The sequence below is a fragment of the Elephantulus edwardii genome, unplaced genomic scaffold, assembly GCF_000299155.1.
Source record: "Elephantulus edwardii isolate Elephantulus edwardi_28Jun2011 unplaced genomic scaffold, EleEdw1.0 scaffold00025, whole genome shotgun sequence".
In the NCBI taxonomy this organism is placed as follows: Eukaryota; Metazoa; Chordata; class Mammalia; order Macroscelidea; family Macroscelididae; genus Elephantulus; species Elephantulus edwardii.
Window position 1 is genome coordinate 18573371 of NW_006399775.1, and position 17596 is coordinate 18590966.

The window sequence follows — 17596 nt, forward strand, 5'->3', positions numbered from 1 at the left end:
TATGGTGACCCTATAAGACAGAGTATAACTATAAATCTTTATGGAAGTAGCTTGCCACAGTCCTAAATACATCTCAAGAACAAAGATAATTGTGAAATACAGTAAATTAAATTAAATAGGATGTGATGAGTTTTTTTATATCTGTTACCTTTGCCTTTAATAAAATTGAAACAATTATAATTTTAGAAACTTAATTTTAAAATAATGATTGTGCTTAACATTTGGTTTGTAAGGTTCCTAAGCATTTAACGGTTAGAACTTATGAGCTGGTTGAGGATAACTCCCGGATCAATGACAACACTTACTGGATCAATGACCCCAAACTAAGGCAAACATTTGTCCAGTGCAGGGAATGTGATACAGAAATGGTTACCACCTTTTAAAATTCCATAATGGAAGATGGTCTTGTAGGGAACCCAGGAAAATGGAGAAATGGATCACTGTCTCCAACGTGGCTTCGTAGCTGGCTCATATTATCCTCTTATCAGCCAGACTGGTCATGCATTTTTATTTCCTTTATATGTCCTACTATAAGGGAGTGTTGAGTGTTGTCTTTTACTCATCCTCAGAGTCCCATCCAAGCTGTCATCAATGTCCATGAGGTTGTCCCCAACTCCTCCTGGCAGCATTAATCACCTTCTCTTCTGGGGTCCTCCACACACATTATGAGTGTCTCTTCATTATGGAGGCCACCATACAATTCTTAATGCTCTTCTTAAACTTATATTTTACATAGTTACATGCCAGTCAGAGCAGAGCCAACGTCACATTTCAGAGTGGCTCAACTCAACTGCAGGGGAATTCCTTTTAGGACTGCAAGTAAGCCTGAAAGATACCCTCATGGTACAATGGTTAAACACCCTGCTAACAGAAAAGACATGGTGATCTGCTCCATAAATATTGTTGTTGTTGATTGTCTTCAAGTCAAACGTGTCTCATAGTGACTCTATGAACAAAAGGTCTGAAGCCCCTTTACAACTATTGACATTTATCAAACTTTAAAGAATTTCCAGAGGCATGCTGTTTAGGAAGTAGATGACACTCCTGCTTCCAAACCTGTCATAGAATGTTATTGGTTGAGTCGCCTGTAATGCATAGCAACCCTATATGTACAGAAGCTCTGAACCCTTCCATGTCCTGAGCCAGTCTCACTAATTCTGGCACACTAACTCCCATCACTCCAGTTACTATGTCAATCCATCTCAGCCATGGTCTCCTTCTCCTGTGTTGTCCATCCACCCTTTTGAGCATGATGTCCTTCTCCAAGGACCAATCTCTCCTGGCCACGTGCCCAAAGTAAGTGAGACAGAGCTTCAAAATCCTAGCCTCCGAGAAAAAGACTAGGTTTCACCCTCTCCAAGAGGTTTTCTTGGCAGTCCATGATATGTACAAGACTCTTCTCCAGCACCACAACTCGAATGCATCTATTCTTCTGTCATCCTTAGTCATTGTCCTATTTTCTGAAGCATACTGAACATAATATAAACATTACAATCTTGGAAACCATATATATATACCATATGTACTCTGTCCTGGAAGATCAGCCATGAGTTGGAAATGACTCGTTACATATAATTATAACAACAACAACAACAACAATACCACAACATGGGCTATTAATCCCTGAGTTTTTACTGAATAAAAAAGTGATGAAGTAAATGAAGTTCAGAGATGAGAGACCTGCTCAAGGTCACATAGCAAGGAGCTCAATTGGTTGAGCAAACAGAGGTTGGTCTTTCAGGTCCTTACTCTTTCTGGTATGTTACAAAAATTCTCTCTAATTAAATACAACAAATTGGGCACCTCCTATGAGGCATGCTCTGTGCTAAGTGTTGGAGTTCTAGAAATGCATTCAGTTATAGTCTCTAATTGCTGGCTCACAAAAGCCAATGAGAAATACCCTAGTGTAGTTTTCTGACACCAGTGAGTCAACACATGGGTTTGGCATATGTCAGGCAGCTGGGATACAAAACAAGCAATTAGACTGAGTACACTCTGCCAGGAAGGAGCACTTGTGCCAGGCCAAGGGGGGTGTCAAACACACTGGCCTTAGACCAACTACACACTCAGGGCCTGACTGAGGTGCCTCTACTGATGCCAGTGAGGGAAGATCTGCCTGCCTGCCTCCCGAGGACAGAGATCAGGCTTTAGGATCATGAGAGGAGAGAAAGGCCACTTAAAACGGAATCAAATGTAGAAAAGGGCAACCGCAAGTCATTCAGAGAGGAGTAAGTAGCGATGTGTTGATACAAACTTTGGTCAAGGAGCCAGAGTTCTAATTCTAACCCTGCTACTAACTGACTGTATAATCTTACCTCTCTGGACTGCTGCACTTTCATCAACTGTAGGTTTTATTATTTGCATGACAACAGTCCATAATAAGAGGTGCATAGCAAAGTGTACTGGGAGTGAGGGGAGAGAGGAAAATATGCGACATGAATGAAATCCAAGTTTTCTGTAACCTTTTATTAAAGTATTAAAAAAATTTAAAAAGGGATGATCAAATGAAAAACAGTTTAAAAAATCATATGCAAAATTTAAAAAGTAAAATGATTAAAATTGAAAATAAATGTAGGTTGAAGGTTTTTCCAACTTGACATGAAATGGAACCCAGTATGTTCCAATTTCCAAAAAAATGAAGAATTTTAATAGTTTTAATCTGGTGCTACCAGCTCCAGCTTATGGAACTACTATAGGTGGTTTTAGAACCTTTTTTTTTTAATTTAACAAATTTTAATTTATTATTTTTTTGTGTGTGTAACTGTCAAATTGGATCTGACTGGTACAGGAGGAGATTGTCCCGCCTTCTCCAGTAGAGCTTCTGGTGGCGCTTTTAATGGAGTTCATGTAAAGGTTATACTCATCTCTGAATAGACCTTGCCATCCGAGAATTTCCATCCATCCTGTCTGCTTAAAAAGGACCTGAATTTCCATCCATCCTGTCTGCTTAAAAAGGACCTGCCTGCCCTGCAGGGCCCAGCTAGAATTTTCATCAAGCCGCATCCACCACTCTCACCCCTCCGGGCTGCCTCTGCATATCCTCCAAGTGCTCTCTCACTTCTGGGATAATCCTTTGACCTCAGCAGTCCGTGAAGTTCTTGGAAACAGGAGTCTCATTTTCCTTATTGCTGTAGCCCTTTGACTGACCAGAGCAGACATGTTCATTGACTTGTGTTACTGGATGGGCAGAAAAAAAAACCAAAACCCACCTCCTCCAAAACAGGTGTTTGCCCTGGAATTTGAACGTATCACATAGAGAATGTGCCTATTCACTTATGGACTGAATGACTGACGAACTGATGTGCATCTGTGTAACTGAAGGTGAGGGGCCGTGTCAGAGAACTTAGCTACTTGATCTTGACAGGGCTATGGTTTTAGAGAACCTGGGGTTGGAAGGGCTAGGCCTTTCCTGTGGGTCACCTCCAACTGCATTCCATGACTGGAGGATTCCCTCAGCCTCAACGTGAGCTTGACTGCTTTGCTTTGATTGCATAACCTCCGCACCTAGACCACATGTGTTTTGGAAACAAACAAAAAAGTCATGCCAGAAATTTTAGATTATTCAATGTACACAAGCAGATAAAGAAGGTGAAGGATATAAAGCTGCAGTTTTCTGCTATTAAAAGACAAATAGCTAATGAAGTTGGCATTTGGGAGACTGGAATAATCATTTTGGAATCTAGGTGGCAAATGACGACTCTAGCCTTTCACGGCTTTACATGATTTGCTACTCTGTGCTACTACTTGTTATGTAAATCACTCCTTTGCCTTTTAGACTTTAAACTGATTTATATGGCCCATTTTAACAAACCTTTAAACCATTTTCTGATAATTCAATCGCTCACGGAATGCTTATTTTTTGAGCATCTATTACAATTCATCCAAAGTCTTAGATCTTTTCACCTGGGCACAAATGAGAAGCCTCACTTCCCAGGCTGTCAGGTTTCCTGGTCAGAGCCTGACATTGTCAGCTCCTTCGTTTTCAGTGCCGTCTCTCCAGATGGCTGCGCAAGCTGATCTGTAGCTCTCTCTTACCAGCTTTTTATGAAATAAACGCTAATACACAGTGTATTACCATACATAACAGCCAACTCCCTTTTGTGCTTCATGGTCTATAACTTATTTTGATGCTCTTCCTATGTTTAATATGTATGTCATTCAAAGGCCTAAGGCCACAACCAATTCAACTTGATAAATCTAATCACTTAACGTTTAATATTCCTGACTTATTGGAAGGCAGGGAGTTGAATCAGATCTTCTCTTGAGTCTTGCAAAGCTAAGATTTCCAGCTCTCCAACCTTTACCCTTGTTGCTGCTCTTTTAGTACCATGGCACCAGCAACGTGGAGCTCTGCAGTCATTGGTTTGTGTTGTTTTGGGGTGTTTTTTTTTCTTTTTCTTTTTTTTTTGTTTTTGTTTTTGCATCCCATGGTGTCCACATAAAGTATGACCTCTAGATTGGTATATGAGGCCCTGCAGGGCCTGACAATTGCCTATCTCTGTGACTCAAAGTCCCTTTTGCCAGTCTCCTTTGTGCTCAGCCATGTTCACATGATACTTCTCACATCCTTTCTCTTAATCTTCACAACTCCCTGCTTTTGTCTCTGCTGCTTCCTCAGCCTAGCAGGTCTCTCCTCCCCATTCCTCCAGATCTTTCCCATCAGGTCCACCTCCTCTGCCATTTACTTGCTGAACTGACTGCTTCCTCTGCATAGGGCTCATTTGCCTCTTTCATGCTTTAATACTAGAGATTTTGTATCAATTACTTAACGACACTGATGCATCTCATTTCTTGCCCATTTCTCATAAAAAGAGTAAAGATTCACAAATACTAATTCTGTTGCTAATACAAAACACAAACACCATTAGTAATCATGGCTGTTAACACTGACAGAGCGCTTACTGCCAGATACCTAAGGGTTTTAGGTCTCCTTTAATTTTCATAACATCCCTATGAAGTAAGTGTTATTATATTCTTTTGACAGATGAGGAAAGTGAAGCACAGAGATTAAGAGATTTGCCCAAGGTCACACAGATGACAGGAGGCAGGGCTGGAATTTAAACCTCGTTTGCCTGACTCTGGAGCCAACCATCTTACACATAGGATTTTTATTATGTGGTACAGAACTAGTCAGAATGGTAAGAATAGCACCGCCATGCTATATGGATTTATAAACAGAAGTGTCTGAGACCAGAACATGAAGGTTGTACTAGGAAAGACAAAAGGACAGTGGTGGTTCAGTGACAGAATCCTTGCCTTCCCTGATGGAGGCCTGGGTTTAACTACTGCCCAAGTATCTCCTACACAGCCACCTTCGTCTGTCAGTGGAGGCTGTTGTGTTGTTACCATTCTGAGTGGGTTCCAGACCAAGATGGAATAGGAAGAAAGGACTGGAGATCTACTTCTGAAAATCCTCACAGAGAGAGCTCTGGTGCCCTAATTGTAAGAAACTATGCTGCAATCCTGAAGGCCTGAGGTTTGAATCCACCACCTCATTGGGGGAGAAAGATGGGCAGTGAGTGGATCACATGTTCTGATCCATATCCAGTCTTGGGGAAGGTGGTGGAATACAGGGCCACATTTCATCCTATTGTGTATGGGGTGACTACGTGCTCTGGTAGCCTAGAGGCAAAACGCTGTGCTGCAGTCATCTTGAAGGCACGCAGCTCAAGGCTACCAGCTGGTCTGCGGGAGAAGGATGGTCAGTCTCCTCCCGTGCAATTAACTGCCTCTGAAAACTCGCTGGAGGGTCAGCTATGTGTTGGTTCCAACTCTTCAGTTCACAACAACAACAACAATAACAACAATGGGGTGAGTATCAGCTAGAGATCAACTCGATGGTAGTTAAAACACCCAATAACAAGGGAAGACAGAGGCTCAGCATTTGAGCTAGCTTTAAATTCTGGCTCTGCTATTCAAAAGTCTTATTAGTTTACCCAGTTTAAGACTTTTGTGCATCAGATTTCATAGCTGCAAAACAAGAATGATAAGGTCCCTATGTCATATGGTCCAAGGTGAATTAAAATGTTAATTCTTAAGAAACATTTAAAAATGTTTTGCTATGTATTGGACTGCATCTCCAACATATGTGCTGTAAATCTGGATCCCTGTACCTGTGATTATAATCTTATTGGGAAAGGGTTTTCTTTGGTATATTAATGAAGCAGGACTAGCAAAGGGTATGTCTTAAATCAATCTTCCTTGAACTATAAAAATAGCAGATTGAGCAAGCAATGAAAACAAGTGGAGATGGAGTTCGTGAGATGGCATGCCACATGAAGATCCCCAGGGAGCCAAGGACCAGAAGCTGAAAAGACATGAAGATTTTTTCTCAGAGCATTCATAGAGAGAGCACACCCTTAGGGCTTGCAGGGTGCTCTGGTGGCTTAGTGGTAAGGCATTGCACTGTCAATGCAAAGATACACAGTTTGAATCCACCAGCGGCTTTGTGGAAGAAAAATGGAAATATCCTCTTGTGTGATTTTACTGCCTCTGAAAACCCAGAGGAGGGTCAGCCATGGGTCAGTTCCTACTCGATGGTATATAGCACCAACAACAACACCTAGCATTGTGAATTTGGACTTCTAGCCTCGTAAACAGTGGGAATAAATTTCTGTTCATTAAAGCTATCCACCCAAGATATTCCTGTTTTAGCATCACTTGGTAACAAAGATAGATGTTACTACCGAATGTGTATTAGGTGCCAATCATTAGACTTCTGGGTATTTTTGTCTCATTCAGTCTTTCCAATCGTCTGGAAAGGTGGTGGTTGATAAGTGCTATCAAGTCAGAACTGACTCATAGCTGACCATCTCACAGGTGTTCCGAGGTTGGAAATTGCACAGGAAGATTTCCATCTTTTTGCTGAGGAGCAAAGTGAGAGCCTTTGGGTTGGCAGGCCAATTCTTTAAACACCAGGCCACCACAGTCCGCTGGCTGGGTGCGAATCAGTGAAGCCACAATACGGATGAGGCTCTTATGCCCAAAGTCACTCAGCTACTGGCACGTGAGTCAATGTTCCCCTGCTGTAAACCCTGAGTTGCTTTTCTGCTTTCCCACAACATCCTCTGCTAATGCTTCCTGTGATGGACAAGTAGGAATGGGTGTAAGCTACAAAGCAAACAGAGACCGTAATTCATTTTTGAAATCAATAAAGGGATGATCAAGTGACAGAGGGGGAGTTGTTAGGTGCTCATCAGAATGATGTGAGAAGCTGCTCCCTGCATTCTGAACTGAATTTACCTCGTTGCTTTATCGTCATAAACATTCATTTCTATGTGGGGAGGGATTTTTTTCTTTTTTTTAAAAAAACCAACCCACATGAATAATATATACTGGCTGACGTTTGGGAGGAAGTGGGATCTTTACCTTCTTCCATCTTCCATCAGGGTAATTCATCATTGTCTTTCTTACTGCTCCCCCCCAAACTGATGGGGTAGCCTGTCAGCTCAGCTTGTTCTTAAAACGCAGGAGTATAATTCAATAATAAATTTGCTCGGAGGCCAGCTGTCAGGAAGTTGGTGTTTATTTGAACTCCATTAGATGGTCTCTAGTGCTTGGCCTCTCTTAGGCTAACTGAAACCGTCTACGGACTCGGGTGGGCCTGCGGGTGAAGTGAGCAAATGTGTTTCCATTACTGTTCCGCCTTGCAGATGGCAAGTGCCTACTAAAAAAATGATATTGCATACATGATCATTTCTCCCTCTTCGCTATTTTTTTCTCCTCATGCCAACTCTTGCTTTCAAGATTCCTGGAAACTCTATGCTTTAATAAAGAGTCTCAAAGAAATCCTGAAGAGTTCTGTAGCACTGAGGTGACTTTACTATTCCTCATAGCTGATTTTAAGTTCTGACTGGGATGAAATGCTCTCACGTGGCTTGTGACCAACGGAGGGTTCAGCTTTTCTGAGTTCTTGCCTTGAAACCACCTTGAAGTCCCCTGTGCTTGTCCTTGGCCCACCTGCCCCTTCTGTTTGTCATGCTCATGCACTCTAGACTTCAGAAGACCACCTTGATTCCAAATGTTAGTGCTCTTTTCCTGACTTCTGATTTGTAAAGCACTATCACCATAATAATACTCAGTTGTTACTGAGTGCCTTTGGGTCAGAACTGACTCAGTGGATTTTCAGAGGCATGGGAGTTGACAGCTCAATTTGGTCCCACATAATCAAGTCATATTAGAATTCTCTCCATTCTGATTATTCTCATAGTCATGCTGATGGTCATTTTGACTCCTTGGTCTAGAATGTCCTTTAAAAATGCTATTTAACCCACAACAATAATTCAGCTTATTTTGTACCATACACACATGCTGTACACAAATGTATGGTTGAAATAAGTTTCATGAAGTAAATGTGTACTATGCATATCCTTTTTATAATGTTGAGAAGCTCCCCAGTGGCCTAGTGGGTAAGGAGCTGTGCTGCCAACTCAAAGGCATGAGGTTCAAATCCACCAGCTCCACTTGGGAGAAAGATGGGCAGTCTTTTCCCATGTGACTTTCCGCTTCTGAAAACCCATAAGAGGGTCAGCTATTAGTCAGCTGTGACTCAACAACAATGAGGTTTTGTAATGTTACACTGATATTTTCCACTTAACTCTCCTTATTAAAAAAAAAGGATAGTTATGATTCACTAAGTTGAATTCATGACCCACTACTTTGTTGTGACCTGTAAGCTTATCACCATTTATGCATTTTCAACAGCAAATATCTACTATTCTTGTCATGGAGAAGGACATCATGCTTGGTAAGTTATGTTGTTGCTGAATACTATCTAGTCAGAACCAACCCATAACTGACTCTTCAGTAGGACTCAATGGCACTTAACAAAAACAACAGCGAGAGAGCTCCGTTAGCCTAGTGGACTACCAAGCCAAAGGTGGGTGATTTTAATCTGTGGTCCTCAGGCCTGGTTTTAATTGTTTTTGGTCAAACATTCTTATAAGCAGTATAGCACTGGTCTGTCAACTTGCTGTGCAGAGGTAACTCATGGTTGCTATGATGATGGCAAAGGACTCTGATGTGTCAAATGGATAATGGTTACCCATAGTGGACAGTGTTGGGTGGAAGTTCCCAAGTAAAACATGCTTAGAAGCAGGAGTGGCATCCACTTTCAAAATAACTTGCCTCTGGAAACTCTATGAACATGGAGAAATGATGAAGCTTATACAAGTCTTCAGGTCTTTTGTTCATAGGGTCGCTATGAGTCGTCTACAACTCGATGGCACTTAACAACAAGTCAGATGGCAGAAAACTGCACATCTTTCTCCTGCGGAACAGTTGGTGGATTCAAACTGTGTGTCAGTACAATTCCTTACCACTAAACCAAGATATGGTGCCAATGAAAAAGAGGAAGACCCACAAAAGATAGAGGTGAAATGATAGCTGCAATAATGGGCTCAAACAATTGTGAGGAGACCTTAGGCCAGGAAAGGCTTTGTTCTGTTATATACAGATAGGGTTGCTATGAGTCAGCTTAAAGACTAAGTTATGTCTGACCCAAACTACTACTTGTTATGTACATTATGTTTTCAATTACTTTCTGTGCATCTCAAAGTTGATGAAGAATCAATGCCTGAAATGTGATGCTGGAAAAGAACATTGACTAGTCCGTGGACTGCCAAAAAGAACAAGGAAGTCTGTCTTGGAGGAAGTGAAATGAGGCTGCTCCATAGAGGCTAGGATGGGGAAACTTGGTCTCATATACTTTGGGCAAGTTGTGAGGAGGGAGCAGTCCTTGGAGAAGGACATCAGGCTAGGAAAGGTGGAGGGTCAGAGAAAGGGAGAAAGACCCTCAGCAAGATGCACTGACACAGTGACTGTAATGATGAGATTTGGGAGATGGTACAGGACAGGGCAAGGTTCAGATCTCTTGTTCACTGGGTTGCTATGAGTCACAGACAATTGATGGCACCTAACAGGCCATGATCTTTGCTATCACTTGTTATGCATCAGAGAGTTGGACAATGACTAAGGAGGATGGAAGGAAAATTGATGCCTTTGAGCTGTGGTGCTGGAGAAGAGTATTGAGGGTACCATGGACTGCTAGGAAAACAGATTCATCCTGGAAAGGGTCAAACCGGGCTGCTCCTTGAAAGCAAAGATTCTAAGGCTCTGTCTAACATACTTTGGACTTGTTGCAAGGAGAGACATGTCCTTGGAGAGGGACATCATGCTTGGTAGAGTGGAAGGACAGCACAGAGGGGAAGGACCCCTATGAGGTGGATTGGTTCAGTGACTGGGGTAATTGGGACGGGTGTATCGGAGATGGTGCGATTGGCACAGGACAGAGCAGAGATCAGGGATGTTGTACATAGGGTCGCTATGAGTCACAAGCAACTTGATGGGACATAATAACAACAACAACAGCAAACCGAACATGAGTCAGAACTCGATGGCCCCTAACAACACTAATTCTGAACCAACTTGATGGACACTAACAAGAACAATTCTGATCCAAGTACAAAGTTGGATCCTGGTGAATCAAGGATGCATAAGATGTAGTTCACTACCATTTCCTGGTGTTCAGGGAGACGATTTGTGGTTATAGGGGTGGTGACGATCCCTGCACTCAACTCTTAGGTCATTTAAGTCTCTACTTCTCTTCAAGTATTTAGCTGAAATTCAGCAACTGAACAAAAGCTTCATTTCAGTGGTTATTCTGTTGATCCCTCAAAAAAGGCATTAGTTCAATGACAAGATAAGAGACCCCTAAAACCCTCCCGTGAAAGTAATGGGGTATGTGTGCTGTGTACTGTTGAGTCAGAACGACTCCTGGCTGACTTTGCAGTGGGTTTCCAGAGGCTGTAAAATCACATGGCAGGGGATTGTCCATCTTTCTCCCATGGAACAGCTGAATCACAGGCCTCTGGGCAGTGCGTCTCCTTCCAACGGAAGCACTAGACAGGTGTATTTTTTTCTCCAGCATCTCTGGTACAGAGTAGGTGTTGGGTCTGTACTCAATAAACTGTTTTTTCAGGGAAGCTCTGTTTCCCTCCACAGGATTGGCCTCTCTGCATCCATCTGTACTTTTTCTAAAGTCTCTCTGACTCTACCAGTTTTTCCTCGTTGGCTTAACGTTTTCTGACAACTGACTGTCCACATTCATTTCCATCTCCTTTCCTGACTGAGCAGAAAACTTACTAGGCTTAGAGGAACACAGCAAGACTTGACAATGTCACATTACTTCTCTGACCAACAGTGTCCTCAGACATATGCTGAGCTGGTATTTAAATAGCTGTGAGGTAGCACTTTTGTCAGAATCTCTTGCTGTAACAAGCTAACCTGTCCACTGCCAGCAACCCATAATTACTCACTGAGGTATTTTGTCTCCTCCTCCAGGTTAAACCTGGCTAGTTCTCCCCAAGAAAATAGATATAGACACAGTGGGAAACAGAATTGGCTCTACCTTTAGAGTGCTTTTAGGTGATGCCTTCATGCTGCCTTCCCTGTCCCTGCTGTCTGAGCCTGAACTCCACAACCTGGTTCCTATTCTTGTTGCTAGAATTCAGTGAGTCCTCCTCTCCTGCTCAAGTCCCAATAGTGGGTACCCTCCACTAGTTTCTGTCCATGATTCTAAATGAAGGACCAGTGTTCCACTAGGCAGACAAGTCCAGACCTCCACCTCAGGAAAGAGATGGTTTTCAATCACCTTCCCTGGGTGAATGTAGCTCCTACATTTGCTGTGTTCCTTGCTAATTTTGACTTGCTGAAATCATCCCTGTTGTTTTTATCATTTGTTGTTGTTGTTATGTGCCATCGAGTCATTTGCGACTCATAGCGACCCTATGAACAACATCCCTAAACTCTATTCTGTCCTGTGCCAATTGCACTGTCTCCGATACACCAATCTCAATTACTCCATTCACTGAATTAATCCACCTCATAGGGGGCCTTCCCCTTCTGTGCTGTCCTTCCACCCTACCAAGCATGATGTTCCTCTCCAAGGACCTCCTTACAACATGGCCAAAGTATATTAGACGGAGTCTTAGAATCCTTGCCTCCAAGGAGCAGTCTGGTTTGACCCTTTCCAGGATGAATCTGTTTGTTTTCCTAGCAGTCCATGATACTCTCAATACTCTTCTCCAGCACCACAGCTCAAAGGCATCAATTCTCCTTCTATCCTCCTTCGTCATTGTCCAACTCTCTGATGCATAACAAGTGCTAGCAAAGACCATGGCCTGTATCAGACGCACCTTAGTCTCCAGCAAGACATCATTGCTCTTCAGTACTTTGGAGAGGTCCCTAACAGCAGACTTTCCCATGGTAATACATCTTCTAATTTCCTGGCTGCTGGTGCCGAGAGTGTTGACTGTGGAGCCAAGCAAACTGAAGCTGTGAACAATCTCAATCTCTTCACCATCCATCCTGATGCTGCCAATTGGTCCAGTGGTGAGAATCTTTGTCTTCTTGACATTGAGCCTCAATCCATATTGTAGGCTGCAGTCCTTGACCCTCTGCAGCAAACGCTTCAGGTTCTCCTCAGTTTCAGCAAGCAGGGTTGTATCATCTGCCTATCGCAGACTGTTGATAGATCTTCCACCAATCTTGACCCCACATTTCTCCTCATAGAGCCCAGCCTCCCAGATAATCTGTTCTGCATACAGGTTGAAATGGTATGGAGACAGGATGCATCCCTGGCATACGCCCTTCCCAATTTTGAACCATGCAGTGTTTCTTTGCTCTGTTCTGATGACTGCCTCTTGGTCCCAGTGTAGGTTTTTTCATGTTGTGTTAAAGACAGCAGTGGCAGCAAGTTAGAGCCACTGTATTCACTAGACCAGCATTAAACACCTGCCCTGCATTGGGGTTTGTGCTGGACATTGTGGACACAGTTTGATCACAGAGGACCCCTATTGGAGGCCTTCCTCACTCCAAGTCCATCTACCTCCAGCAGACCCATCCTTCTTGTCTGGGGTCCTCACATTCTGAGCAGCTCATTCTCCTCTCTGAGCTGCCCCAGCTCCAGTATCTGCACAAGCTAGGATGCTGCACAGAAGAAAAAGGTAGCCATGCAACCCTTGGGGTTTGTTGCTCTGGAGAACCCCTCTACTTCTTGGTCCCAGACATGGGGCTAAGCTTTTGAGGAAATACATTCTTGGGGAAACTTGGGCACTGACGATTGGCCTACTGGCTTTCACCACTGAGTGGTGGTCCACTTATCTCTAATTCCTAACTCTTAATTCCTCTTCTTCCCATGAGTACAGGCAGCTAAGGTTCTGGTATACCTCTTCCTCCAGCCTCCTGACTCTGATAAGCTGCTGGGAACCTGCAGAATTAAGGTGCAACATCTGAGGTCTTTCTTTGCTAGCCTCAGATATACTTTTGGGTCTAATTTTTGGAGGCTGTTAAATAGAATCTCAGACACATTTTACAAATTGGTACAGCATATGGGGCCCAGAAGGGTGTTGGGCTTTGTGTGCCATGTCCTGGCCTTGTCCTTGTTACATTCAGGCATCAAGTCAGGTCTGCCTGCCTGTCAGGAATTCCACACTCTGGAGAAGTGCCACTAGATTCTTCTCTAGTGAGGATTTCAGTTAAAAGCCAACTGGCAAAAATACTGCCTTTTTCTTTCCTGCAGCAATAATTTGACAATCTAAAACTTGGCCCCTCTCTCAGTGGCTGGTGCATGTTCCTAGAGGGCAGGTTAGTCTCAAGTTTCAATTTAAATAAGCAAAAGAATTGGAATCTTTCCTAATGTTATCACTACCACCACCAGCACCATCACAGTCATCATTATGTAATTAGCAGGATTTTTTTTTTTTGTGTGTGTGTGTGGTGGGAACTATGTTGAGCCTTTAAATAGATTTTTAAAATGACTACTTTACAAAGTAGGCATTATTAGCCTAATCTTACTATGGGATTGGAGCTCAGGTAAAGGAAGGAATTTCCCCCAAGGTCACAGAGCTGGAGTGTGTATGCTTTAAAAATTAACTCTAGGTCTATCAGCTTCCAAAGATTGTGCTCATTCCCACTCTATAATAACCACCACCAACTAGCAAGTTGTCTTAGGCTGGATTGTCTAGCAAGCATTGATAGACTCTGGGTGGCCCACAGGATTAAGTGCTGAACTAGTAAGTGCAAGGTCAGTGGTTGAAACCCACCCAGAGACACCTCAGGAGGGCTGGCAGTCTGCTTTTGAAAGATCAGGCTTTACAATCCTATGGGAAGCTCTGCTCTATACCTACAGAGTCACCATGACTACAATCAACTTGATGGCAACTACCAACTACCACCAAGCAACTGTACTTCAACTTTTCAGGAAACAATCCTTACTACTGCTCTTTTAGAATGAACGGCACACACACAAAGCTTTGATTATTTCCTTGAGGTCACACACAGCTGTTGTGGTTAGATGCTTTGAGTTGGAACTGACTCACAGTTGACAGGCCAGCAGATTTTCGGAGGTTGTAAAGTGCAGGAGAGGAGACTGTCCATCCTGCAGAGCAACTGGTGGATTGTTTGCCTTTGGGTTGGCAGTTTAACTCCTTACCACTAGACCACCAGAGCTTCTTCATACACAGCTAGGCAGAGAAAAAGGCAGGATTCAAATATTGGGCATTTTCTATTGTGCTGTATACACTCTCACATAAGGGAGGCAAGCCAAACTTGGTGACTGACTTGGTGACCAGCGAAGCAAGTGAGCATTGTCCTACTGGGCCAGATCAAGACCAGGGCACACTGAGTAGGGGGGCTAAGGCAAAAGGCATATTGGTGCCTTGAGTTTCTGTTTTCACTCATTAGTGCTTGTTTTTCATGGGAATCTCTTTGGAGATACTAAGCAATTATAGATGACTGTTTCTTCTGAATCTAGATTAGGGAAAACACAAATATAATGACCTAAGAAAAGGTTAGGCAAAAAAAGAAGGTTTCCATTCAACTTTTAGGAAATACTGTTGTCCATTCTTTGTAGAGAAAATATTTGAGGTCCTGGCCCAAATACTGTGGATTTAGAGAGATGAATGGTGCTGGTTTTCAAAGTGTACGTAATTTAAGTGAAGATGATAGATATATAAGTAATGGTCTGGGGGCTGACTTCCACTTCTATTAATTCTCTGTAGTGTGATTTTTTAAATTTTTTTTTAAAATAGGAAAATAGGATAAGAGTGGATAGATAATGACCATTGCATTGGAACAGGTGAAAGAAAGAACTGTCTACAATGAATATACGGTTAGGCATTGTATGTACGACAACAGCCTGGAATAAGAGATTGTCATTGTAGTGTGATTATTAGCAGATGATATAACCTCTCCAAACCCTGAGTCCTCAGTATAAAATGAAATAAAATGGATAATGCCATCTCAAATTCCTCTCTTCAGCATCTCTCAGACACAATGACTTACCATGTTTTGCAGATTTTTCTTTCCAAATAAACTTGAAGACAAGCATCCTTTACCCTCTCCCCCATCTCTCCTCACGACTCCCACTGTCTCCTCAAGGCAGGGTGCGAGTCTTGGTCACCTCTGTTCTCTCATAATCTCTAGAAGGGGCATAATCTGTGACTGCTGAATCAAGCTATGTTGAAATTTAAAGAAAGCTCTGCATATGCCAAGCATCACTACATTATTACACAATAGTATTAGAAGTTCTCCTTATTGGACACCTCTTCCGACTTTATAGCTCCTGATCTGGGGACCAGAGCTCTTGGCTCCATGTACTTTCATGCCTCTGGGTCTTTGTGTAAACTCCTCCTTCCATCTGGAACACTCTCCGCCTTGCATTGCATGATTACTATTTCTCACCTTGAAGACTTGGCTCATAAATTACCTTGACCTTCCTCTTACCCAGGAGCTGCTCCTCTGTGTCCTAAAACACCCTGGGAACATATTTCTGGCCTATCACATCATAACTGATCTCTTATTGTTTTTTTCCAGTGGATACTGAGTGGTCAGCACGCAGGGACTGGGTTTCACTTCTCTCTGTGATTGTAGCCCAGGGTCTGGTCCATAGTAGACATAAGTAGAGAATAGTCCAGTGAACTACACAATTGAAAACTGAAGGGCTGTGTGGGCATATGATTTGGGATGCCTGTAGGTGCACCCCACCTCTAGCCTAGCAAACTCTTCTGGACACCAGCTCTGAGGGTAAGCAGTGTCAGGGCCTTCCAGCTCATCTTGAGACAACAGGATCCATAAGAGCTGACTGCAAAGTGTGTATTGATCCAAGATTCCCCTTGGACTTTTGAGTTTTTACTCTTTCTATCTATCACCCCAGGGGAACAGCAAAACTTGCCTCATCAAAATTCCACATGCTTTTGAAAGTACTTTCTAAACGTGGGTCCCTGAGCTGTTTCTCTGCCTATCATCCCATCAAGATCCTTGGATTCTTTCCTCTTGACTTTCTTCCCTGCTCACCCACCCAAACCTGACCCTTCAGGTGATCCCCTTCACAGAGCCAAGGTCAGAGCCAGGTTCACAAACTCACCCTCCATCAAAAGGGTTCTCTCCAGGGATGACGTGTGTGCTGTCCCTGCCCACCAGGAACTTGATGCGGTCATAGAAGGAGTGCAGGTTCTGCTGGGACACTGGGGCCTGTGTCTCCTGGATGATGTCCAGAGGGTCGGGGGAGCCCAGGCACAGGGGGTTGACATGGCAGAGGGGCTGGAGGCAGCAATCAGGGTCCATGCAGTCCACCAGGCCATCTGAAGGGGCAACAGAACAGTTGTTTATATTGTTACCTTTAGTGAGCCATTTCTGTCAAGAATGCCTTGACTAACTTCTCCTCTGTTAATCCAATTACTGGGGAAAAAACAAACAAAAACAAAAATACCCAACAAAACAAGACTGGATTAAGTGCCTGGTATAAGCCAGAGCCTTTGCTGGGCCCAGAGGAAGTTGAAGTGATTCAGATCTGAACCCAGAATACTTTGTCTCACAGGAGAGACAGATAAAGGAATGTGTATGTATGCATCTACTATCTATATATCGATCTATCATCTATCTATCAACATATATACATATTTAAAGAGATAGTATCTATGACTCAGCTCAATTCATTGCTGTCAAGCCAGAACTGACTCCTAGCTGACTCTCCAATGGCTTTTCAAGGCTGTAAATTGCACACCAGTGGATTCGAACCATCAGACAGGTATGACCTTTGGGTTAGTGGCACAGTTTTGTACAGGCTACACCACCAGAGCTCCTTAAAGAGCAGAAGCTTTTAATTTTGTAGTGTAATTTACGGACTTTTTAAAAAGAATTGTGCTTTTGGTGTTCTATCTAGGAAACTTTTGCCTAATCCAAGGTCACAAAGATTTTTCTACTGTTTTCTTGTGTTGTCGTTGAGTACCGTAGAGTTGGAACTGACCCATAGGTTACCCATCAGTGGGGTTTTAGAGGCAGTTAATTGCACGGGAGGAGACTGCCCAGCCAAGAAGCTTGAACTGTGTGCCTTCAACACTGCAGTGCAGATTCTTGCCACTAGGCCACCAGAGCTCCCAGTTTTCTTCTAGACATTTTAACGTCAAATTTTACACTTACATTTGTGAATTTTTTTTTTTAGTCTAGTTTGTTTATTTTTCATTTCAATGAACATCTACAGAGATTTTGGAATTCCATTCATTCATTGTTGCACCCTTCTCCCCGCACCTCCCCCCCC

General features: G+C 43.0%; 1 protein-coding gene across 1 annotated transcript in view; it reads right to left on the reverse strand.

Annotated features, from left to right (window-relative positions):
• The window catches only part of TENM4 (teneurin transmembrane protein 4), a 613887-nt gene that overhangs the window by 91706 nt on the left and 504585 nt on the right, over positions 1-17596 (reverse strand). Inside the window, exon 16 of the mRNA XM_006882894.1 lies at positions 16424-16640. Coding sequence (XP_006882956.1) covers positions 16424-16640 — 217 coding nt within the window. The remainder of the gene's footprint in view (positions 1-16423; positions 16641-17596) is intronic.